This window comes from Salvelinus sp. IW2-2015, linkage group LG2 (genome assembly GCF_002910315.2).
Source record: "Salvelinus sp. IW2-2015 linkage group LG2, ASM291031v2, whole genome shotgun sequence".
NCBI classification, from domain to species: Eukaryota; Metazoa; Chordata; class Actinopteri; order Salmoniformes; family Salmonidae; genus Salvelinus; species Salvelinus sp. IW2-2015.
This window is the reverse complement of record NC_036839.1, coordinates 5,916,478-5,943,363: the sequence shown is the minus strand read 5'-3', so window position 1 is coordinate 5,943,363 and position 26,886 is coordinate 5,916,478. Positions and strand designations below refer to the sequence as shown.

Genomic DNA, 26,886 nt, shown 5'->3' with positions numbered 1-26,886 from the left:
CCATTTTGTGGGGAAAAACTCATTCTGATTGGCTGGGCCTAGCTCACCCATGGCTGCGCCCCTGCCCAGTCATGTGAAATCCATAGATTAGGGCCTAATGAATTTATTTCAATTGACTGATTTCCTCATATGAACTGTAACTCAAGTGCAACTTTGTTTTCAATAATCTATGCCAACTGTCTGTTTTGCCCATAGTTGTACAGGTGCTAACACAACCAACCCATCTATTATAAGTCCGTTAATTGACCTCATTCTCTAAATAAGCAGTTGATTAACAGAAAATAAAGAGCAAATGAGGTACAAAAGTGTAAAGACACCCGTGGTTGCCATTTCTTCTCACAACTTTATTTGAACAGCAATAATGCTAACAAATTGCACAAATCTCAGTTATAATAACATTAGATTAAAAAAATGTTTACAATATAAAAAAACACCAAAGCAATCTCTTTTTTGTTGRGACAATGCTAAAACCTGAGAATTGAGTATGCCGGTCCTTGTCACTTGACCTATAACCTAACTGTAGAAACAGACTCCAAACATTCACTCAGGCAAGGTCTTTTTGGGGTCCAATTTAATTTTTGGAACATTTCCTGTTCAGCAAAGGTCAGCAAGAGACCATCTTCACACAACGAGGACCAGTTAAGAGATAGGAGGTTATAGGTTTAAAGTCACCTGGGACAGAAACAGCAAGAGACCGCATCGATAGCATGACTATCAGCGTGAGACCGACAGTTTGTTAACACTTAACTGGATGTTCACTTCCCTATAGGTCAACAGAACATCAAAAAGCAAGTGGAGACCCAAACTATTTTTACCATTCATCTGGACTTTGCAGTTGCTGAACTAAATCCACCACTCTAGTTGAATATGTATGTTGGGACATTTACATGTAAGTATTTTGTCATTGGACGTGAATCAAAGAAGAAAGTACTGGGGGGGGGGGGTCGCTGTGGAGTTGAAGTCTGTCTAGTATCCTAGTTGCAACAGTAAAGCTACAACAGCACGAAGCAACAGCAATTCACTTCATTGGACACACAATATGTACAATTTGGAGACGCTTTCCTTAAAACCATCAGCGATATCCTTGGTATAATCATTCCACAAGCAGCCGCCATCTACTACGTTACTCTGTTAACGGGATCATGTACATTTTCAGGCATTCATAACGTGAATTATGTCTGCTTTTAAGAACAAAACAACTGTTATGATCACTTACAGTTGCAATAACAGATTTGAATAATAAAAAAAAGTTATGACCGCTAACATCACAATCTTAACAGCTATGAACGCAAACATTAGGCATTTCAGGGTTCAAGGAACAGTATTCCATATAATTATTACTATTGATTTAACTTGTGTAGTGCTTTTCATCACATAAAAATAATCTCAAAAGAGCATAAAAAGCTAAACAAACATATTTAAAATCGAGATATGCTCGTCGCGACAGCGTCACTCAGGTTGGTTACGTTAGAACATAAGTAGTTGCTGAGGTGTCAATCTCACTTCAGAAATCACGGCACGGTCACAGTGAACACCAATAAAAAAAAAAAGAGAAAAAAAATCTAGCATATTCATAGAAAACATATGCTAATTTCTACTAGTTTTACCACAAAGGTTCATCTATATAAATCTGGTCACAATTCACATTTGGAATGAGGCAGAGTACGTACGTTTCAAAGCACTAAAACTGCACCACGTTGACATACTATCGTTTAGTACACACAAAGCACCCGCACTAAAGTCTCACATACTTATGCACACACATACAAACAAACAGGTACATTCACAGTGCAGGTGACACAGGGGTGTCGTCGGGGAGAGTGTGTCGTATACGCGTGTGTGTTTGTGCTGGAGTGGGTTTGGTCTCTTTAAAATTGAAGCTAGCTAGGACGGACAAAGGTGTTTAATTCATAGCCTGTCTTGTTGAGCTTAAAAAGGTGTTAACACTGTACAAGAACCAAGCTGCCTTTACCTTGACAGAACACCATTGTGGCTTTGTCAAATAATTTAACATACACCAACATAACCTGTTCCATTCCATGTAACCATTCTGTATTTGAAATCTGTTCTGTCTTGCAAATGAAAGTGACAGCTACAAGCAAGAGTTATGCTCACTACTGTTGCACTCAGATGACCAGATTAGTCACTTGTCAGGGATGCTGGTCTACGTCACAATCTTATGCCCTATACTAGGGAAGTGTCTTGATTGACAGGCAGATAGGAGAGTGAATGCGTGGAGGGGGAGGGGCAAATCGGCAGAAAGGCACTAGCTGCTTTGTCCAAGGGATGCCAACAGAGTTGGGGTCAAGGGGTGCTGGTGAGCATCAAAAGTACACGTACAAACACACAGACACTATTGGTTAATTCTTACAAAACAATTGTCAAAGAAACACCACTAACACAACCCACTGTGTTGTACATTGGAGTGGCGCTATGGCTGATAGGGTTTTTACGCAAACACACCCACCTTGAATTAGCAAACAGTAGAGGGTGAAACAGTCGGAAGGCACCATCTCTGGTGCCTCCATGTATCGGTGGCAATAGGGCTCCTTCATCTGATCCTGAAGATCTACAACCCTGTGCTTTCATTACTACAATGAGGGTAATACACATTTATACATGCATTTGCCTTGTGGAGACCAAGCCGATGTCAGTTTGTCAACTGTATTTCCATGCAGGAGCTATATGTGTCTTTAGAAAGTCCAGTTTGGAAAAATGTGAGGTAACTGATTAAGGCAAATACCAAGTGCTGATGTTTTCCAAGTAAGTAACGACTTTTCTAGTAAATAATAGGGGCCGTGGCCTCGAAACGACATCGATAAAAAAGCCAAAGATCCCTTTAAAGCTAGCTCTTCAAGCGGAGGACATTTTGTTAAATCAGAAATAGACAGCAGCTTGTAACAACATATCAAAGTCACATGATAGGCCTGTTTGCAAGGTAATATCAGATCTAATATACTCTAGTATGGATAACATCAACCGGGACTCCGTCCATAGAGATGCACAGAATAACTGCTCAAGGAGTTATGTTACGACATAGATACAATGTCAAGTTGTCCCCCTAACTGATCTGATGTGGAATAGCATCCAACTCCATATAACCTTCCTATAACATTGCACAACTAAATTAAGCTATGGTGCGCAGGGTCATCCATTCCTCATGATATCCTAGGTAGTCAGGACCCGGTCACTTTAGATTGAGACTAACCAATAACATTCATAGCTATGGCCACATACTGCATAATAAATGACCATACTTGGCTAAGAACAGGTTATGTAGTTAGGAGCTCGACTTTCAAAAACGCAGGATGATAGCAACATAAGAGAGCAGCTGAAGAAGATTTGAGGGTGTGATAGAGTTTAAGCCGACTCTTCCTTGTAAAAACCTTTCAAATCTTTACACTGTCAAAAGCATGACGGAACATGTCCTGTGCAGTTACAATAGCTAGCCAAGCAAGCGAGTTAGCCACGGTCTTGCGTACAGTACAGCTAGCTGCGTGACATCGTTGTAACTAAGGTTGCAAAAGGGAGGGAATGTTACCGGTAACTTTCAAAATTGACCAGTAAACTACCAGACTTTTGAAAAGTTTAAGGATGTTAATCATTTTCATAGCATGTAAAATATATTTTTTTAAATCGTATTTTATAAAAATGGTAACTTACAGGTAGTTTTGCAACTCTAATTGCAACACTTGACTGCTTATGACATCTTACTAATGACAGAGTAAAAGTAGCTAGCTTCATGAGTGTGTTCAATCAAAGTTACCAATAAGACAGGCCAAGACGTTTAGGGCCAATAAACAGAATCCAATAAACACGAGACAAATCCCCCTCATACTCGCTATTACCACAATTATACTGTACTAAAACAGGTTAAATTACAGTTGTATGAAAAAACGAGGAGAGCCATATCCTGTTGAGAACCACAAGTGTCAGGCGTGACATTTGTTATGAAGGAGTAACCGCGTCATGCTCCTTGAAGACAGAGCCATATATATACAGAGTAAGGCAAAACTTGGTTAAGACTGGGACTTCCGACGGTAGCCATGTTCGCACCAAAAGCTTGGAACACTTGGAGAAAACACGGCGGACAGTTTCGCAAACTATGTATGTCTATGGCTCTGCTGTAGGGTCGCCATCGTCGCCCCGCTTCAGGGCCTGAAAGGGGAGCGCGATCCCAGGCCAGACTAGCTTTTGACCAGTTTGGGGACCTGACCCGGATCTGTGAGTCTGCCGAGTGATAGGCACAGCGCGGGTACCAGCAGAACTCAGAAGAGACAGGAAACAGCCAGCGGAACTAGGGCTGCGGACACAAAGTAGTTTACGCGGTATAGATGGAGTGGGGAGAAAGTCACCATGGCAACGGAGAGAGGCAACAGCAGGCGGGATGTGATAGGCAGGGTTTTACTGAAACACAAGAGCGTAAAACACAAGTTAAAACACACACACACACACCTGGGTGAAAGGACAGGAGTGAAGACAGACATGAAAGATGTGTGCGCATGTCAGACAGACAGAGCAGTATAATACAAGCACCTGTAGCTGAGAGTGAGTGTGTTACAGTTGATGAGCAGCAGAGAGGCGATGAAGAGAGGCACGGAGTGGGGCCAGCAAGGATCAGGATCCAAACAAGCAACAGAATATCTGCAAAGAGAAAAGGCAATTAAAGGAAGGGGGAAAATCACAGTTCTACACATGGACACACACACACACACACACACACACACACACACACACACACACACACGGTAGAGTTAGGGAAGTAGAGGGTAGACAAGGTAAGGGCTAGACACACATACTCTAGTACCTGAGGTTGCGGGTCCAGTGGATCAGTGATGGGGCACAGAGCATGACTGGTAGAGTGAGGAGAGCAGAAAGGCTAATGTGCAGCTGCAGGTCATCTCTCACATCCTGCAGTACTGAGTCCGACAGCAGGGGGGCGCCGTTACATTCTTTAGGTTTGCTGTCCAGGGAATCACTGTTCCCGGTGCCTTTCTCTTTTTCCCCGGTGCCTTTCTCTTTTTCCCCGGTGCCTTTCTCTTTTTCCCCGGTGCCTTTCTCTTTTTCCCCGGTGCCTTTCTCTTTTTCCCCGGTGCCTTTCTCTTTGTTTCCAGTTCCGTTGTCTTTGTCTGTTTGTTTCTCGGGCGCCTGGAAGGATAGTTGTGATTATAATCAATATATGAATATTTTAGAGAGGTAATTTCAGAGTGGGCAATAATTCGGACTCTTACCAGGTTCAGCATATGACTCAGAGATCTCTCTGTCATCTGTAGCCTCAGAACCTGGACAGAAACATAGGCATACATCAGTAAACCACCGGAAAACTAACAAGTTCAATGAGTAAGTATTTAACTGGGCCCCTAGACTCACTCGGTAGAGATGCAACAGGAAGGTGGCTGTGATTGACAGGGCTCCACAGGAAGCCCATCCTAACACACTCAGACACAGGATGAGGAGCAGCTGAGTCCGCCTACACAGGGTGCCGCAGTCCCGAGACACAGAGGGCCTGAAAGCAGACACCCACACACACACACAGACTCAACTAATTCCAATTCCATGTAGTTCAATCTAATGCATGAGGGGAGCGGGCATTCATTACCTGTGAAGCGGGGCCAATAGCAACGAAAGCAGCCTTAGAAAGAGGCGGAGCAGCACGCTGCCCCAGAAGGCCATGGCTGCTCCCAAAACATACAGCAGGGGGGACAGGAGGCGTGGCCAGTCTTCGTTTAGGGGCAACCCCTCCTGTGTCGTACCATCTGGGGAGGTGGCGGGGAGAGCATCTAACGGCGGGAGATGAAGAGTGGACCAACCATCCTGGAACCAGCTATACCTGGATACAAATAGAGGGATGAAGGAGGATAGAGGGACTTTGTATGGTGTGGTTTCATGTAATACGAGTGGTCTTTCACAGTGTGTCTGTGTGCATTTGTGTGTGTGCACACCACAGGAGGTTGGTGGCAGCTCAATTGGGGAGGACGGGAACATGTTAATGGCTGGAGCGAAATCGGTGGAACAGTATCAACAACATCAAACACATGGTRTCCATGTGTTTGATGCCATTCCATTCGCMCCGTCCAGCCATTATTATGAGCCGTCCTCCCCTCAGCAGCCTCCACTGTTGCACACACATGCATGCTTGATGGAATAGTCGGTCTACCTGAGCAGCAGATGCAGCAGGTAGACGGGAAGGTCCACCTTGTGGGGCTGCAGGGATCTGGCCACGGCATGGCTCATCTGTAGGGGGCGCCCCGTCCTCACGACAGAGGACATCTGCCCCCCACAGGCCAGTAGGAGCGCTACAGCCACGTACACCGGCAACACGGGCCCACAGAACCTCAGCACCTGGAAGGACAGCAGGGTAGAAAATTCGTTAGCTAATTAGTCATATTGGTGTGTTTGAATTAAGCTAACTAGCCTCCATTTCACACAGGGCTAAATTACCCAGGACTACTACAACGCTCATAACTCTGTATGTAAGGGTGAGAGCTGAGCACAACAGAGTGTAGAGGTCTTACCTGTCCAAGCACTCTGGGAAATGATGTTCTCACAGATACCTGGAGGGACAGATGAGAAAGATTCAGCCAGTCTTAGAGAAAAAGGGAAGTTTAATAAAGTTTTTTAAATTAAAAACCAAATGTGATTCAGCTCGAAGCCTGTATCATGGTTTAATGCCTCACATTAAATGGCCAATACCATGTTGAGATAAAGAAAAACAAAAGTATCCCATTTAATTKTGTGGGCAGTACCTTATAGTGGCAGTTGGGGGCAGTGTGAAGCTGCAACAGCACACCAGTGGAGTTGTCAGGACGACTTGTGTGGAGCATTCCTGATATCTCTGTTACAGAGGGAATACTGAGAGAGATGCAGGGATAGACCAAATAAATAACAGTTTTCCATTGGGTTACTGGTAAATACAGTAGATTTAAAAATAGCCAAATGTCATCTGATTGGTGGACAGACAAACAGATGGACGGACAAGTGGTAAGATCTTGCCTGGACGTGGTAACGGAGTCCTCCCTAAACCATGGCACCTTCATTATGTAGACATTGGGCAGTCTGTCTGTACATAGAGACAAGGACATTCAATCCAACATTACTGGTAGTTTAGCATTTTGACCCATTACCAAAATCACWAATTAAAGATTATTAAGAGCAGCTGTCAACCAAACTCACACAAACACGCACCCCATCAGTTGACAAAAATGTGCAGCTGCAAAACTGTAGACATCTGCTTACCTGTTTTGGTTACTTTGCAGTGGCTTACGACTGAGATTCTGAAAGCCTGATAGACCTGAGGATACAGTGGTCAGAAAGTATAAAGACCCAAATACCTTTGCCTTGTTTCGCCAGTACTCTATGTAAGATGTTCAACCTCCTGATAGAATGTACTGACTGCTAGTAGTGGATCATTACTTGACCAAACTTATTATAGAAATATACAATTCGGATGGACTTACCTGATGAAAGTGCTGCAGCTCAATGGTGTGCCGAAGTCCGGTGGAGTTGAGAGTGACGTCACTAACACTCATGCCTGAACGAGCGAGGACCCACAGAGTTCAACCATAGGGAGCCAGTGTTGCCCACCGAATGAGAAACGTCAACAAATTCAGTACACCTAACAAAATAGCTCTTGCAAAATAAACGGAGCAAAATACAGATTTTCAGACAAACCAGACTGCAAATATAATTGTTCCTACAGGGAGGAACTAGAGAAAAGGAGGACTAACCGAAGGAGAGAACGTGTGGTACTGGCAGAGAGACGGTCTGAGACTCCTGTCTCTGCCACTCACACTCCACTGTGAACTGTGGGACACAGAGTAGAAAAGATACACACATGAAGGGTACTACAAGAGTTTCTCTACTTCTCATGTATAAATATGGAATGGCGCTACAACTGAGGTAAATGTAGTTTATTTGCTTATATTGTCACTACACCTTATGGAAAATAGTGTTTCTCTACTTGTATCTGTATTTGCTAATAACGAGGGCACATAAGTGCTATCGAAATCTAAAGTTGTTTTTAAGAATGAGTGCTTTGGGTTATAAAAAAAAAAGAAAAAAAAAAAAGAGTGCACACAGTGTACCTGTCTACCGTTGAGGTTGGAGGCGACCACAATGAGGTGAGAGACAGACGACAGCTCACGGAGGCTCAAAGTCAGAACCTGCGGTAAGAGGGACAGACAGAGACCAGTGAAGCGACAGTTCTGAAGATGTATTTTGATCTACACTAAATTATTTTATACACTTATTCATTTTTGGTCAACACGGTTTGAGTGCCGTGTCAAGTCGTGTCACAATTGACTTAAAAGTGCATTTCACAACACAAGAAACAGAGAAATGAAAAACAGAGACACAGCAGACAGTACATTGACACAAAAAACATGACTGACTTCAAATAACTGACTGACCCCTGATATTTAGTGATGGTGTAAATATGGGAAGCTAATGCTCACCTTGTAAGCTGGGAGAAGTTCTGTTCCAAAAGACAGATCCACTGCCTGCACACTGGGGAAAGAACGAGTACAGTCAGAGACACCAGCGAAGGGAGAAAAGAAGAAGAGAAGGAGCATGGAGAGAGAGAGAGAGAGAGAGAGAGAGAGAGAGAAAAGGAGGACTAACCGAAGGAGAGAACGTGAGAACGTGGTTGGGCCAGAAAATCTGGCCCAACCAAATCATCACAAAACAAAAAGAAAAATATATAACCTATTGGAAAGACACCACAAAAAATCAAAGTAAACTTCAATGCTATTTGGCTCTAAACAGACAGTACATGGTGGCAGACTATCTGACCACTGTGACTGATAGAAAACTGAGGAAAACATTGACTAGGTACAGACTCAGTGAGCACAGTCTGGCTATAGAGACCGGTCGTCACAGACAAACCTGGCTGCCCAGGGAGGACAGGCTGTGCTCACTCTGCTCCAGGGGAGAGGTAGAGACAGAAGTGCATTTCCTACTACACTGTGACAAATACTCAGACCTAAGAGCATATTTCTTTCCCAAAATTATAATTCAATACAAAGAATTTGAAACTATAAAAGATGAAGAAAAATTCAAATATTTGTTGGGTGAAAAGCCAAAATGTGCAGTTTTGGCAGCCAAATATGTGTCCTCCTGCCACAGCCTGAGGGACAGCCAGTGAAAAATGCAAAGTAATGTTGATAATATTTCCCATTTAGCTTAGTTTTGTTTTGTCTTTCGTACCAGGTCATGTGTCTTCTCAGTCATGTTGACACTGGTCTACTACTGTTGCTTTAATGTATTGTTGTTCTGATTAATATTGTTGTTGTAGCTGTTATTAATGGTAATCCCATGTCCACTACTACTATTATTATTACTGTTAGTCCCACCATTTATTTATATATAAATATATATATATTTTGTGTATATATATACATATATATTTTATTTAAATTTTTCGATATGTATACTTTGACAATGTAAGTAATAATAACTTGCCATGTCAATAAAGTCAATTGAATTGAATTGAGAGAATGGTCCGTCAGATGTCAGAAAGAGCAAGCAGTACGCTGAAGCAGAGATAAAGGCGAATGAACGAGGAGAAAGAGAGAGACAAATGGAAAGAGTGTCTGACATGGTCAGTCAGTACTCACCACTAGGGATGTGACAAATGGAGAAAAATAATCTAAACCTTTCAAAAGACATTTGATCAGTTTTCCGTTAAAACGATAAGAAATATTCATAAAATTACACGTGAATTCACAATGCAGCTGCGCTGCTGCCAACAACGGTTTGTGTCCCTTTCAGATGTTTTAGCATGGAACTTTTACTACCGTTAGTGTACCTCAATTCCACCTCGCAAAGTTTGCATTTCCTTCCCATTTAACTTAGCTGGTGTTGCTTGCCTTTCTCTGCCATAATGGTGGGAGAGCCGACCCAAAATACTTGATTCCTCGGCTCCTTGCCCTTAAACTCCCATTTCTGAGTATCAAGATTCAGTATTTTTGGAACGGAGGAGACTGATTATTTTCTGTACTTTCGAGAAAACAACACTCGCGTCTTTCATAGCGAGCTAGCGAGGGACGAAGAGAGAGCGGATGGGCACAGTATAGGCAGGTCGGCCACCGGGCAGAACAAGAGTCAGAGACGTGCACAAGGCCTATCTATCGGCAATCAAAAGCTGTATCTCGCAGTGGAATGCTGTATCTTAAATTCTTGGCTTGCAATGTCTCACAACTTCAGTAAAGCAGGGACTATCATCAATGAATAGGCTAGGACATTCTACAACAGAGTTCCAGAGTGGCGCAGCGTTCTAAGGCACTGCATCTCAGTGCTAGAGGTGTCACTACATAGTCCCAAAGGGCGGCGCACAATTGGCCCAGCGTTGTCCGGGTTAGGGTTTGGCCGGGCTAGGCCGTCATGGTAAATAAGAATTTGTTCTTGATCGACTTGCCTAGTTAAATAAAGGTTCAATAAAAATAAATAAAAACAGACTGAAGACACACTCATATCATTAGCGAAAAGCAAGAGCAGGCAAGCCGGCGCGAGGGAAAGAGAAGGCGGCAGGCAGAAATATGCAGTGTCTCGTCACGCAAATTCACCAAAGTAGCCTAAAGTTTGCCTTTTGCTCTCTGGTTTTATTTAAATTACACAGCTTACCCCAGGCCTTTATAGCCTAACGTCTAGTTGGGCTATAACACAGAAGATAAAGTTTTGTGATGACTGCACTGTGATTTTTATTTTGTGGGGGGCAGGGAACAACAAAAACGTTTTTTCTTCAACGTTAAGGATCCCAACTTATCCACACCCCTACTCACCACATGGATCCGTTCATCTGTGTACAACCGTAAACCCAGCTCGTCATTTCCTGTTGGAGAGACTACAAACATTGGCTCGGTAGTCTCACAAAATGCAGTCTTCTGCTTGTAAGCTTCACCTTATACTATGTTCTCAACTTGCAGACTTACTCACTTCATTAGTCTTTACATATCAAACATCTCTTAGAAATGGTGGCAGAAGTGGGAGTCATAACCAGTGGGAAGCACCAGCGTTATCACAAGAGCATATATGGTATATTGGTTTGAATTCCATTAAAGCAGCAGAGCTGCCATATCAGTCTCACCAGGTTGTTGCTGCGACAGTAGAAGTGACTGTAGGCTCTCCTGCGACTGGAGAGGGCAAACAGGAAATACTTGGCTTGTCCTTCCTGCAGAGAGCAAAGAAACAATAACTGCAAGCCATATTTTCAGAAGACATGGATCTGCTCCTTCTGGGTCTATAAGCGCAATTTAGCCTACTAGAAAACTAAGTGGCGCAATAAATCACATTAAATTACACCTATCTAGTTATTTTAGGTCTGTGAAGACCAAAGTGATAGGAGCTATGTGAAGGGTCTATGGACCAAAATGGACCTCGGCCCTGGTGGTAACGGTGTAGGCTTACTTTGGGAGCACTGTACGCCAGACGGAGTGTGTTCACCTCGCTCCACGTTTTAGGAGACCCTGGAGAATGTGAGAAATAGGAGAGTGGTCACACACCCGGTAATACATATGTTCTGTAAAGGACACACAGCCTAAAAAGTGACATGCAGTCACACCGTTCGGCTCTGCTACAAAACACACTGTAACCCACTGACCTGAGAGGGAAACGGGCGTCTCTAGCTGCTCACCCAGCACACGTACAGGGTGTCTGATAAAATGATGGTGCAGAATGGCCATTCTCCTCTCTGGATCGTCTGAAAACTGTAAAAAAAAAAAAAAAAAAAAAGACGTCAATACACAGTACTTAGCAACTTCAAATGGACAGACAGTGTTCCAATTTTCTTTCCTTCATGGCCACTTAAGAGTTGAAAAGACTGGGCAAGATTCGAGACTAATTACTTCTCCCATCAAACTCTTCTCAGATCATCTTTATCTTGGTCTCCTTTCCTTCATCTGCTATAACCACGTGTCCACCCAGTTATGTGAGTAAAGTCATACCGCAATAGAAAAATATAATACTAGAAAAAAAAAAATAGGACGTTTCGGTAACATTTTAGAAATGCAGACATCCTTTGTTTCGTTCGACATGGTGGGAGAAATTGTGGTGGGAGAAATGGTGGTGGAAACACCTTCACGTGCAAATACAGATATAATAACCATCATATCGAAGTGAACGTGGAGTCACGCAATGATATGGTGTGTGGTCCTTCCATTAAGACTCGGGAAACCATGCAGTTTATTAGACTAAAGATGAAATAAGTTACGATGAACTTCACAGGGTGATGAAAGTGCACGGAGATGACTTTAATGCTCCTTTCCAATAAATATCGCGGGTCTTATTTTGGTGACATGATGATCGATGCTTGACTGCGGTTTGACAAATAAAAATGTATCCATAATAATCTCATCATGTGGACTAGACTACCCGCACTGTATATGCAAGCTGTTGTTGTCTAGAGCCCACGTGCCAAGACAAAAGTAGGCACATTTGCTATTTAACAGTTTGTTACAAAACTATCGGTAAAGTTGAACAAGAAATGGAAACACATTGAACTTTTGGTTTTTATTCAGTACATGAAAACTTAAGGGGGAAAAAATATTTTTTTGTGCAATATTTAATTACGCACAGAGTTTTTTAAATCTTTTTGGTAGAGAAAACACGAATATTTGAATGAAAATGTGTCAGCAATTGGATTGAAACCTAGCTACTGACGCGAAATAACTGGATAGTTTGGAAGCAAATTCCCAAATGGCATCCAAAATGTTGCCTATCCTGTCTTTTTGAGATCAGTCAAGGAGGCCCAGCCTGGTTTCCAGTCTAGTGAGCCAGTGTGATACTCACCTGTCCCGTTTCAGGTTCAATGAGGTCAAAGAATGCCCGCACAGTGGCCAGAACCAGCTCTTTGCACCTGGAAAACAAACAAAATAAGCAAATGACTTGCATATTTATGTAAGAGGGTCTGGAGATTACATCAAGCAAGCTCTAAATTGAATTCCTCTACTTACCAAACAATGGACAGGTGGTCCGTGGACACCCAGGTCCTAGGAACAGCAGTAACCTTCATAAAAGAAAAACAGAAAAGTATATTAACACTATCAGTGTTAATTGAATGCAAGGCTGAAGGACTTGGGGCAGTCTAAATTAATCTGGGCTTTCTGAATGAAACGTACATTAAGCATAAAAAAACTGACCGACCAGGTGAAAGTTATGATCCCTTATGTCACTTGTTAAATCCATTTCAAATCCCTGTAGCTGAAGGGGAGGAGACAGGTTAAAGAATGACTTTTAAGCCTAGATTGTGTATGTGTGCCACTCAGAGGGTGAGTGGGAAAGACAAGAACTGCAACGCTGCTGGGTTTTTCACACGCTCAACAGTTTTCCGTGTGTATCAAGAACGGTCCAATACCCAAAGGACATCCAGCCAACTTGATACAGCTGTGGGAAGCATTGGAGTGAACATGGGCCAGCATCCCTGTGGAACGCTTTCGACACCTTGTAGAGTCGATGCCCAGGTGAATTGATGCTACAAGGGGTGGGTTGCAACTTAATATTAGGAAGGTCTTCCTAATGTTTAGTATACTCAGTGTATGTTGTTTTTTGGCATGTGGCTAACTAATGGTGCGGCAGGTAGCCTAGCGCTTAGGGGCGCTGAACTGCAGCTCACCCATTGCTCCCAGCCTCTTGGGGGGTGTGTGTGTGTGTGTCTCGGGTTGGGAGCAAAAAAATACAAATTTCTGTTCTCAGTAAGTTAATAGACAATAAAGCATATCTTATTTTATCAATGTAAAGCTTTTGAGCGGACGATTTTGTCTCAAGTGATAGAATAGTTACAAAGCTTACAGCAGTTCACGAGGCTCGACTTGACCGAAACGTCAACAAAATAAATGTGCAGACAAAACATGTAAAACGCACATGCAGCAGTAACTTTGACTTTGTTGAGTCTTACCACCAGAGACAGCTTGCTTGGGTCGTCCTGGGGGCAGGGCAGGGCCGTGAGGCCGGAGCGCACCTGGTAGTCACGGTAACCACCCCCCACGGAGAGAACTGTCACGTTGCGCAGGTCTTCCGCTCGACCCACCCAGCGCTGTCTCACAGCAGAGTAGAACTCTACACACACAGAGCAGAAAGGAGAGAATACAGACAGATCACAGTGCTGGGGGTTACTATACTTTGTAAGCCCTAGTGTGTGTGTGTTCCATACCCAGTAGGTGTGCGTCGAGGGACAGCACGGGGGCCTGGTGAGGGGAGGCCTGGGTGATGATGAGGCTGACAAGGCGAGGGCTGAAGCGGGGCAGGGTGAAGAGGGCTCGGGCCACCACTCCCCCCATGGAGTGACCGACCAACACCACACTATGAGGGGGGGCTTCATGGTCCTGCGGAGAAAGAGGTAGGTGTGGGGTTTGGTTTATCAGTCGAATGCCCAATCCCAAATTGATCCTTAGCCCCTAGGCACTTGTGTTTATCTGAGAGGATTGGATAGTATAAGCAACATGGCAAAAACTCCACCTGCCCTCTCAGACAAGTGCCTAGGGGGGTAGGGGTTGATTTGGGCTTGGGTGTAAATCAGCTGTTAGCCATTTTTAGTTAGCATTTATATATATCTGATGTTTTTGAGAGAGCTCATAGAATATTTTCTTATATAATATACTTTGTAGAGGCGCAGGATGGCCTTGATGCTCTCGTGTAGGAAGTGGGTCTGCCGGCGCAGGCTGCCTCCATACAGGGCCACAAGCTCCTCGTTGAAGTCGATGGTGAACACGTTGAGGTGGACCCCTCCTTCCAGGGCCTCAGCCTTCCTCAGAGCCACCGAACCAAGGGAGCGAGCTGGTGAGAGGACATAAGAGGTCATAGACCGATTAGAAAGCGGTGAGAAGATTAACACTTAAGGATAAGATAAAACAATACAATAACCTGAAGTTGGGCAAGGGAGGAGACGTAGGTCAGCGCTATGCAGTTACAGCCCTCGAACGATGTTCGGCTGGAACAAATGAATAGCTTGACTATTCATAGGGGTGTGTAACTAGTGTCACTAAATTATCATTGTAGAACGGACATAATTGCCATGTACACCAGATAGGGCCAACCTTAATCCTACAGAACACCATGTGCGTGTCATAACTTAGGTAGCTAGCTAGGTAGGTAGCCATCTAGTCTCGCGAGATAGCTAAGTTAGCTAAACAACTACAGGTAGCCAAATCTATGACTAAACATAGAAGAAGTTTAACAATCGGAGATCTACTGTAAACAGCAAGCTAAAATGTTACAACCAGCCACTTAAAGCTAGGTTTACCAGCAAACGTTACCACATGACTGGAGCTGGCTAGCTAGTTAGTCTGGCACCTGCTAACTTGTTTGCAAACGTGTAACATTAGCAAATAATTATTAAATAATTTTACTAGCTAGCTATGTAACATAATTGACAAAGGTTGACATTGGTTATGATATGACCATGGATGCGTTTCAATCTCACAAAATTATAGGCATGACGCAAGATTGGAATCCTAACAGATGTAAATAACAATTGGCTATCCAGCTAGCTAGCTAAGAGGAGAAACAATAATACAACACTTTACTGTTGTAAATCTCAAACTGAATCTGGTTTTACTAGAAATATATTTGCCTAAGCATGCCTGATAGTATCTAGCTACAGCCATGTCTGTCTGCCTACCTAGACACATTTTTACAGTCTGGTCACTGTGCAAAGGTTGAGGGTTATGCCATATTTCTTTCTATTAGGCTAGATATTGTTCTAAATGTAATATCTCTGCCTGTGCACATGTTCAACTACTATACCCTAATGTTGATGTTATACTGGCACAGTTTAACTGTCGTTCAAACTGTACAATAGAGTATAATTCATTATATTTGTTTGTCTTATAGACAATACCATGTGGTGCCTGGGCTTCTTCCTGGAGTGAATTCTAGATACAGAAAAATAATTCCTTTGCCTGTGTGTGTCATTGTAGCAGAACTGTTTCCCTCTCGGTGGATTGGACATTATGCTGTATTTCAAGCAGAAGATGACTCAAGAGAATGGCAGTTTGATAATGACCACTCCCACAGCTGTACAAGTATTCCCTGAACTTTACGACACTGATCACTCTTTTTTCTTACTGCATGTTTCTTTGTGAATGTCAATTTCATCATGACCACCTCTCCAATCATCTGCTGGTCACCAGTTCTCTTAGCTATAGATTATTAAACCAGATGATGTGATTTAACCAAAGATGTTTCAGTATCCATTACTGGGAGTTACTGGATAGGTACTGTTTGGTATAGCACAGAGGATTTTCAATCAACCTTAGTGATGCTGTCTTCGTTTAGACACCCAACTGTCTCGATCAATGAGAGAAGGCTTGAAATAGACAAGATGGTGGCTTAACCTTTATTGGGTTACTTCGTGGAGCAAAACAAATATTTATTTTAATGACGGAGCATTTTCGAAATTCAAAAGGACCCCCTGCAACTAGACACGGACATTTTGAGACTTGTGTTCCCAGAATTGAGGACGAAGACAGTATTGCTAAGCTAAGGCTGGTCAAATATGCTCTGTGCTACACCAAGCAGTACCTATCCTGTAACTCCTGTCGTGGCAGAATCAGATTTAGCTAAGTAACATATAGATAAGATGTTATTTTCATCATATGCTTGTGAGATACTTGTCATTAGAATCTTCTAAGCTAGGGATTGGTAACTTGGGGCCAGAGAGGGGAGAGGTCAGGCTTGTCTTCATATGTCAATGTATCTGTTAAACCATGTGGTGCTAAGTAGAATATTAGAAGGGGAGGAGGACAGAGTGGAACGTTGGTTTCTTATGGGAACGTTGTTTGTAACTATTCCTAAACCATGGGATGGAGTTATTAATTGGGGAACCAGTTAGTTATCTCATACAATGTCTGTACGCCAGTCACTCCCTACTTTTCTCATAGGGGGAAGGAGTTTGGCCGTGTTTGGAACCATTGTATGTCCCCTCTGAGGTTGCCCTTATCTTGACCTAGTATTTGACCTAAGGGGCTCACTGTCTGAGTTTGAGTTTGTCCAGGTTTGGGAGTATCTAGAAATGACAATTGATATATGCCATTGGATGAGGTAATGTTTTGGTAGACAGTGAAGTATCAAGCATGAGATTTAAACCTGGTCTTCGGAGAACAACCTGAACGATGATTTATAGCTGATGCTGTCTAGCGATAGGATATTCTTCTTTCGGGTAAAGGATTCTTTGTAAGTTGAGAGGGGTGTATCTTGGCTATAAATGAAACTAAGAATTGTTTTGTAAGCACTCTCAGAGAATTCATTTATAGACACTGAATTGATCTGAGAGTCATAAAGGGCTTTGGTGAAGCTTGTATATATATTAAAGATGGAATATATAATTTAACTCTGACTTGTGTGTGGTTAGCTCTCTCTCTCTCTTTATTGAGTAATACAGGAAATTTCCACAACACTCCCAGTAATGGATACCAAAAATATTTGGTTAAATCACATTATCTGGTGTAACAATCTGTAGCTACAGTTTTCTACACACTGAACTGTACTACATTGTTCATACTGTATTTGTGTATGCTACTTTTACCATAAAACATTCTTGTTGAATACCCAGTTCTCTTTTTGAGTTAGCATTAAATAGTGTACACTCCCCTGTATAGTTTACAGTGCATTCGGGAAAATATTCAGACCCCTTGACTTTTTCTTAATTTTGTTACGTTACAGCCTTATTCTAACATTGATTAAAATGTTTTCTCCCCTGATCAATATACACACACAACCTCATAATGACAAAGCAAAAACAGAAATACCTTATTTACTTAAGCATTCAGAACCTTTGCTATGAGATTAGTGATGATCCTTGGGATGTTTCTACAACTTGGAGTCCACCTGTGGTAAATTCAATTGATTGGACATGATTTGAAAAAGGCACACACCTGTCTATATAAGGTCCCACAGTTGACAGTGTATGTCAGAGCAAAAACCAAGCCATGAGGTAGAAGGAATTGTCTGCAGAGCTCTGAGACAGGATCGTGTTGAGGCACAGATCTGGGGAAAAGTACCAAAACATTTCAGTAGCATTGAAGGTCTGCAAGAACACAGTGGCCTCCATTATTCTTTTAAATGTTTTTATTTTATTTAACTAGGCAAGTCAGTTAAGAACAAATTATTATTTTCAATGACGTCCTAAATGGGATGGAAGAAGTTTGGAACCACCAAGACTCTTCCTAGAGCTGGTTGCCTGCCAAACTGAGCATTCGGGGGAGAAGGGCCTTGGTCAGGGCCAGGAACCCAATGGTCACTCAGACAGAGCTCCAGAGTTCCTCTGTGGAGACGGGAGAACCTTCCAGAAGGACAACCATCTCTGCAGCACTCCACCAATCAGGCCTTTATGGCAGAGTGGCCAGACGGAAGCCACTTCTCAGTAAAAGGCACATGACAGCCCGCTTGGAGTTGCCAAAAGGCACCTAAAGGACTCTCAGACCATAAGAAACAGGATTCTCTGGTCTGATGAAACTAAGACTGAACTCTTTGGCCTGAATGCCAAGCACCACGTCTGGATGAAACCTGGCACCATCCCTACAGCATGGTGGTGGCAGCATTGCTCTGGGGATGTTTTTCAGTGGTAGGGACTGGAAGACTAGTCAGGATCAAGAGAAAGATGAACGGAGCAAAGTACAGAGAGAGATCCTTGATGAAAACCTGCTCCAGAGCGCTCAGGACTCCAAACTGGGGCGAAAGTTCCCTTTCCAACAGGACAACGGCCCTGAGCACACAGCCAAGACAATGCAGGAGTGGCTTCGGGACAAGTCTCTGAATGTCCTTGACTGACCCAGCCAGAGCCCAGACTGGAACCCAATCGAACTTCTCAGAAGTGACCTGAAAATAGCTGTGCAGCGACGTTCCCCATCCAGAGCTTGAGAGGATCTGCAGAGAAGAATGGGAGAAACTCCCCAAATACAGGTGTGCCAAGCTTGTAGCGTCATACCCGAGAAGACTCAAGGCTGTAATCGCTGCCAAAGGTGCTTTAACAAAGTACTGAGTAAAGGGTCTGCATACTTATGTAAATGTAATATTTGAGTTTATTTTTAATAGATTAGCAAAAATGTTTCAAAACCTGTTATTGCTTTGTGTTTATGGAGTATTGTGTATAGATTGATGAGGGGGAAAAAATATATTTAATACATTTTAGAATAAAGCTCTAACCTAACAAAATTTGGAAAAAGTGAAGGGGTCGGAATACTTTCCGAAGGCACTGGAACTCATTTTCGTGCTTGTTTGTTATTAGCACAGCTAGACAGAACACCACACAGGCATGATGAAAAACAAATGTCAGATTTTTTTAACAAGGTAAAAATCTGTCGTTCTGCCCCTGAAAAAGGCAGTTAACCCACTGTTCCCCGGTAGGCCATCATGGTAAATAAGAATTTGTTCCTAACTGACTTGCCTAGTTAAATAAAGGTAACACAAAAAATAAAATGAATGCTGAACTTTGTTGTTTAGCAGCCGAACACAGGAAAAAAACTAAACTTTCTACTAGCTTGTGGTTTCGATAATCTTGATGTTTATGATAAACGTAATGTTGTTAATATAGTAATGACTATCTTCCGTGGCAGAGCCAGGGTGAAAGTTCCTTTAAATTTCTATTTCTTTGCTTATGGGACCATCATCCCTGACATTCATCCACCACATCCCTGAACAGTGGCTGTCCCCCATGTGAGGATTAGGGTTGACCAAGCTCATGGATATCAACACAAGATGACCTCTGAATAGACTAGATTTACTATTAGAGTTAAGTAATCTGATTAGAAAAACAGAGGGCAGTGTGTAGATTATGGATTTAAGCATCCCTTCAATTTACCTGTGAACCTGGACCTCATTTCACCTCCCTGTGAACAGTAGCACTCCTTTTATCAGTTTAAGTCAACTCTGATTAAAGGGATAATTTGTGGACACCATTTGTATGTCTCTGCATACAGCTTAAAAGAAGTTGCTAACTACAGTTAGTGCAATTGCTAACTATCAATAAAGCAATGACTGGCAGTCTATGGTAACAGCTAGCAGCTAGCTGTTAACATACTATTTAATACCAGTCATTGTGCTAATGCTAGTTATGTGCTAATGCAAATTACCTACAACTTCTTTCATACTGAATGCAGACATAAAGAGTATCCATGAGTTAATCTGACTCTGTGGAAGTAGATAAAGGGCTTCATTGCCAAAATCTTAAAGTATCCCTTTAAGTGTGTTTAATGTAAAACTAGGTATTAGGCTTGACAGGCTTTAAAGTAGCCTAAACATAGCCTACTTAGTGCTGATGTTGTTGAATGTAAAACATCTAAAGATCATGAATCCAAGATTAGCAGGTCTTTTTTCGTATATATCATAATCTCACTTCTATCTACAAAGTAAATACACTTTCCTGCAACCCGCCTCACCCAATGTGGAACGGATCTGCTATTTTTATTCCTTATAACTGGAACTTCCATCAGGAGCTAGCCAGCTAACTAGCTACTAGTCTTTGTTAGCCACGGCTAGCTGTCCTCGCCTTTTTCCCCCTGGAATCAGCCAGCCTTAGCTCGGACAATCACCTGCCAGTCTGCACAGCGCGATATCAACTCAGAGCATATCGGACTGCTTCTCTCTACCATATCACAGGATTACTGCCACTCTGGATCATTACTCCTAGCTAGCTGCAAACGAGTGGCTACTGTTAGCTAACGCCTCTGTCCGGAAGCAAGCACCAGCTAGCCTCGAGCTAGGCCCATATACCAACTAATTCTAGGGCTACAATTACCTAATTTGCCAATTGGCCTGGACCCTTCATTGTCGACACAGAGCCCCACTGATCCAACATGACTGGACTGCCGACGTTATCGCCCGATGTGGTCTCAACTAGAGGTCAACCGATTAATCGGAATGGCCGATTTCAAGTTTTCATAACAACCTGCATTTTTGGACAGATTTTGGCCGATTACATTGCACTCCACGAGGAGACTGGGTGGCAGGCTGACTACCTGTTATGCGAGTGCAGCAAGGAGCCAAGGTAAGGTGCTAGCTAGCATTAAACTTATCTTATAAAAAAACAATCAATCTTAACATAATCACTAGTTAACTACACATGGTTGATATTACTAGTTTATCTAGCTTGTCCTGCGTTGCATAGAATCGATGCAGTGCCTGTTAATTTATCATTGAACAGCAGCCTACGGGTGATTTAACAAGCGCATTCGCGAAAAAAGCACTGTCGTTGCACCAATGTGTACCTAACCATAAACATCAATGCCTTTCTTAAAATCAATACACAAGTATATATTTTTAAACCTGCATATTAAGTTAATATTGCCTGCTAACATGAATTTATTTTAACTAGGGAAATTGTGTCACTTCTCTTGCATTCTGTGCAAGCAGAGTCAGGGTATATGCAGCAGTTTGGGCCACCTGGCTCGTTGCGAACTGTGTGAAGACCATTTCTTCCTAACAAAGACTGTAATTAATTTGCCAAAATTGTACATAATTATGACATAACATTGATGGTTGTGCAATGTAACAGCAATATTTAGACTTAGGGATGCCACCCGTTAGATAAAATACGGAACGGTTCCGTATTTCACTGAAAGAATAAACGTTTTGTTTTCAAAATTATAGTTTCCGGATTTGACCATATTAATGACCTAAGGCTCGTATTTCTGTGTTATATTATAATTAAGTCTATGATTTGATAGAGCCGTCTGACTGAGCGGTGGTAGGCAGCAGCAGGCTCGTAAGCATTTATTCCAACAGCACTTTCCTGCATTTGCCAGAAGCTCTTCGCTGTGCTTCAAGCATTGCGCTGTTTATGACTTCAAGCCTATCAACTCCCGAGATTAGGCTGGCAATACTAAAGTACCTATTAGAACATCCAATAGTCAAAGGTATTTGAAATACAAATGGTATAGAGAGAAATAGTCCTATAATAACTCCAACCTAAAACTTCTTACCTGGGCATATTGAAGACTCATGTTAAAAGGAACCACCAGCTTTCATATGTTCTGAGGAAAGAACTTAAACGTTAGCTTTTTTACATGGCACATATTGCACTTTTACTTTCTTCTCCAACACTTTGTTTTTGCATTATTTAAGCTAAATAGATTTTATTGATGTTTTATATTAAGTTAAAATAAGTGCTCATTCAGTATTGTTGTAATTGTCATTATTACAAATATATTTTTTTATTATTTTAAATCGGCCGATTAATCGGTATCGACGTTGAAAAATCATAATCGGTCGACCTCTAAAAACAACAGTAAAAAAGACAGGCTATATACAGTAGCGAGGCTATATACAGTAGCGAGGCTACATACAGACACCGGTTAGTCAGGCTGATTGAGGTAGTATGTACATGTAGATATGGTTAAAGTGACTATGCATATATGATGAACAGAGTGTAGCAGTAGCGTAAAAGAGGGGTTGGCGGGTGGTGGGACACAATGCAGATAGCCCGGTTAGCCAATGTGCGGGAGCACTCGTTGCGTGCTCACTGCCTCATTGCCTGCGTCCGTAATGGGTCTGCGGTCAAACGACCACCCCCTAAAATACTTCAGCGAGCAGGCCTTTCTAATCAACCTGGCCGAGGTATCCTGGAAAGATATAAATAAGCATAAATAAGCATGCCCCATTCAAAAAATGTAGAACCAGGAACAGATAGAGCCCTTGATTCACTCCAGACGTGACTGCCCTTGACCAGCACAAAAACATCCTGTGGCGTTCTGCTGGGCTAGACAATCTGGACCCTCTCTTTCTTTCTAAAATTATCTGCCAAAATTGTTGCAACCCCTATTACTAGCCTGTTCAACCTCTATTTCGTATCGTCTGAGATCCCCAAAGATTGGAAAGCTGCCGCAGTCATCCCTCTCTTCAAAGGGGGAGACACTAGACTCAAACTGTTACAGACCTATATCTATCCTACCCTGCCTTTCTAAAGTCTTCGAAAGCCAAGTTAACAAACAGGTCACCAACCATTTTGAATCCCACCGTACCTTCTCCGCTATGCAATCTGGTTTCTGAGCTGGTCATGGGTTGGTTTCTGAGCTGGTCATGGGTGCACCTCAGCCAAGCTCAAGGTCCTAAACAATATCATAACCACCATCAACAAAAGACAATACTGTGCAGCCATATTCATCGACCTGGCCAAGGCTTTTGACTTTGTCAATTACCGCATTCTTATCGGCAGACTCAACAGCCTTGGTTTCTCAAATGACTGCCTCGCCTGGTTCACCAACTACTTCTCAGAAAGAGTTCAGTGTGTCAAATCGGAGGGCCTGTTGTCCAGACCTCTGGCAGTCTCTATGGGGGTGCCACAGGGTTCAATTCTCGTGGCCGACTCTTTTCTCTGTATACATCAATGATGTCGCTCTTGCAGCTGGTGATTCTCTGATCCACCTCTACGCAGAAAACACCATTCTGTATACTTCTGGCCTTCTTTGGACACTGTGTTAACTAACCTCCAGACGAGCTTCAATGTCATACAACTCTCCTTCCGTGGCCTCCAACTGCTCTTAAATGCAAGTAAAGCGAAATGCATGCTGCTCTTCAACCAATCGCTGCCCGCKCCTGCCCGCCCGCCTAGCATCACTTCTCTGGACGGTTCTGACCAAGAATATGTGGACAATTATAAAACCTAGGTGTCTGGTTAGACTGTAAACTCTCCTTCCATACTCACATTAAGCATCTCCAATCCAAAATTAAATATAGAATCGGCTTCCTATTTCGCAACAAAGCATCCTTCACTCATGCTGCCAAACATACCCTCGTAAAACTGACTATTCTACCGATCCTTGACTTTGGCGATGTCATTTACAAAATAGCCTCCAATACACCAAAGTCCCATATACTACCCACCACTGCGACCTGTATGCTCTCGTTGGCTGGCCCTCGATTCATATTCATCGCCAAACCCACTGGCTCCAGGTCATCTATAAGTCTATGCTAGGTAAAGCCCCACCTTATCTCAGCTCACTGGTCACCATAGCAGCACCCACCCGTAGCACGCGCTCCAGCAGGTATATTTCACTGGTCACCCCCAAAGCGAATTCCTCTTTGGCCGCCTTTCCATACAGTTCTCTACTACCAATGACTGGAACGAATTGCAAAAATCACTGAAGCTGGAGACTCATATCTCCCTCACTAACTTTAAGCATCAGCTATCAGAGCAGCTTACAGATCATTCCACCTGTACATAGCCCATCTGTAAATAGCCAATCCAACTACCTCATCTCCATATTGTTATTTATATAAATAAAATAAAAAAATTCTCCTTTGCACACCAGTATCTGTACTTGGGCATTCATCTTCTGCACATCTATCACTCCAGTGTATATTTGCTAAATCGTAATTATTTCACCACTACGGCCTATTTATTGCCTTACCTCCCTAATCTTACTTCATTTGCACACACTGTACATAGACTTTTCTATTGTGTTATTGACTGTACGTTTGTTTATACCATGTGTAACCGTGTGTTGTTGTTTGTGTCGCACTGCTTTGCTTTATCTTGGCCAGGTCGCAGTTGTAAATGAGAACTTGTTCTCAACTGGCCTACCTGGTTAAATAAAGATAAATCAATAAAAATCATGCCTGGGTTGAGGTTTGTGCTTGTGATCGCAACCAAAACATGTAACATAGACTAATGCAACAGAACCCATGATGGAGGACACTGAATACCATCAAGCATATAATGGTAAAATAGCAAACTATGAGCATGTTGCATGTGTGTATGTGGGGGTGGGTGGGCGTACGCGTGCAAGACTGAGAGTGAGAGAAAGAGAGCGTGGGTGTTCTACTCCCACCAGCAGCCACTAGCAACACCAAACCAGAAGAGGATAGATCTGCATTAGAGTGGGCATTGAACAGGGATCATCAACTAAATTCAGCCAGAAGGTCAGGGGGAAGAGAACATAATTACAAATCATTTGTAAACTGCAAATTGACCGCAAGAAACCCAAACGGATATAATATTGAACTAAAACAGAATCATTTCAAACCTTGTATACGATCACACACACACTGTATAACTCTCTTATGCGTGGGAATACTTTGGAACAGATTTCCAGAATTAAAATCCCTTGGAGCTGATTTACTGGTGTTTTTACACACACACACACACACACACACCACACACACACACACACACACACACACACACACACACTAATTAATACTTTCAAGTGATATCCTCTGGGTCTACATAGTGCATTTTGTTGCCCAAAATAAATTCAATATATATATTTTTTTATGTGTATTTCTTTTGCTTAGAAATCTTGGGAGACCAAATAAAATCACCGCCAGTTGGGAAACCCTTCCATAAGATCTTTCTCAAATACAAGACTTTCACCAGACTACGTACAATATGTAACCGAAGCAGATATTGTACATTAGAAATTCTTAGCTTCCATTGTTAGAGCAATGGAGAGAGCAAGCTTGTGATATTCCCTAATCTGAGCTGAGTGGGTATGTTCGATTAGAGTAAGTTTGAAAAGTGGATGAGTTTGGTTAATGGTGGTAGAGGCTCACCTTGTTTGTAGCTGCCTGCGTTTCCAGGTAGGAAAAGAACAGGAGCCCCGGTTAGTTTGAGTCCGCGAGTGTCCTGAGCGTACTGGCCCTCTCCGTACAGGTAAAGCCCATACGCTGGATATTGGCGGGCCACGCGTCGGGGCAGGGCAATACGCTGTCAACACACAAACATAGTGAGGATACGCACATCCCTGATAGAGCTCATACTCTCCGGGCCTAAAGTACAACACACTAAGGATACACACACACACCTCCCTAGAGGTAGAGCCATATTCTGGGAACAGCTGAACCACACTTCTAGGCAGATTAACACATCACAGTGAAGAAGAAAAAAACAGTACAGTGAGAAAGCATCATTATGCGTGTGTGCACGCTGAAGGACAGGAGAGGTGTGGCACCACGTGACCGATACTGACTCTTGGTTGAGCAAATCAGATCAGAGAACAAGTTTGGGTAATAAATATAATAGCTACTTCTAATACATTGGGCTAATTCGTCATATTTTATCAGCACCATGGTGAGTGCAGACTGACCACACAGGGCCATATGGTTGTGCCAGGCACTCAGTGGGTGGAATAATCACCTTATAGTACTTATCATGGATCAACTGCAGCTTCCAACACAAGGTGTGATCTCCTGAGCCCTGATGTAACATACAATGATGACACCACACACTCACTAAGCATCCTCAACATACAGTAACTGCCAACCATGCCACCTATCTATTGTAGCTAGTACTTGAAAGAATATACAATTCCATGGTAAATATGAAACGTAGCTAGGTGTGCATGACACAGTCCGTCGACATCCTCAACAAGGAAATAGTCCTGAAAATCATGCATGAGGTGCGATGTTGAAATTGGAAGCCGAATGCAGGTACTTAACAACAACAGGTAGCTTGAGCTTTCAGCATTATATATCGGCCACGGGCTAATTTATAGCTAGCCATATCCATATTATGGCTATCAAAATCACAGCTGGGCATTGACAGCTGGAGGGGGAAAAATGCTAGCTAGTCCTGAAAAGGATGGACACTAAAATAATGTTACGCATTTGGCAGCAACGTTCCGAGTGTTGTTGACAGTGCCGAGTGATTACGCCGAACCGAAACCGAATCGCGCACGGTGCCATTTGTTTGAGGTCAATAGGCAAACTACTCACCCGGTACTCGGGGTACTCGAACATATAGGTCATTGTGCACCTATTCTCTTCAAATCCCGAAAACATTTCTCGCAGGCCCATCGCCAGAAGACCCAGTGCACACCCGTAAAAGGCCACAGTGGCGACTCTCATTTCTACTGTCTTTCGGATTTTGTCTATTTACAGGTATACTGTTTCCATTTTTCCTTTTTTCCCTTTAACAGAGAGACTGTTAAACCTGATCGTCTGCTTCCTCTGTGGATTCTA

The 26,886-nt window shown here is 42.7% G+C and overlaps 1 protein-coding gene across 2 annotated transcripts; it reads right to left on the bottom strand.

The window, feature by feature from the left end:
• Positions 1–323: 323 nt before the first annotated feature.
• On the bottom strand, positions 324–26,886 carry pgap1 (post-GPI attachment to proteins inositol deacylase 1). 2 transcript variants are annotated; one of them, XM_024000940.1, is made up of 26 exons: positions 26,641–26,886; positions 25,480–25,633; positions 14,591–14,766; positions 14,144–14,315; positions 13,889–14,049; positions 12,948–13,000; positions 12,784–12,850; positions 11,597–11,702; positions 11,404–11,462; positions 11,084–11,167; positions 10,779–10,840; positions 8,454–8,505; positions 8,085–8,162; positions 7,728–7,803; positions 7,458–7,531; positions 7,237–7,291; positions 6,994–7,060; positions 6,747–6,852; positions 6,516–6,554; positions 6,158–6,342; positions 5,600–5,830; positions 5,371–5,506; positions 5,232–5,282; positions 4,808–5,148; positions 4,537–4,644; positions 324–4,407 (listed from the first exon to the last, which is right to left on the bottom strand). In XM_024000940.1, exons 1-26 carry the CDS (start codon positions 26,770–26,772, stop codon positions 4,269–4,271), a joined length of 2,964 nt encoding a protein of 987 aa, XP_023856708.1. In that variant the 5' UTR covers positions 26,773–26,886; the 3' UTR covers positions 324–4,268. The 2 variants fall into 2 exon arrangements, with proteins under 2 accessions (XP_023856708.1, XP_023856712.1); XM_024000944.1 differs by having other exon boundaries at positions 10,779–10,828.

Excerpts from the sequence above, each read along its gene's own strand:
- pgap1 (XM_024000940.1), bottom strand. The coding sequence starts at position 26,772 with ATGAGAGTCGCCACTGTGGCCTTTTACGGGTGTGCACTGGGTCTTCTG. Across the intron at positions 7,292-7,457 it reads AGCTGCAGCACTTTCATCAG|GTCTATCAGGCTTTCAGAAT; the intron begins GTAAGTCCATCC and ends CTGTATCCTCAG. Across the intron at positions 5,283-5,370 it reads TCCTGTTGCATCTCTACCGA|GTTCTGAGGCTACAGATGAC; the intron begins GTGAGTCTAGGG and ends GTTTCTGTCCAG.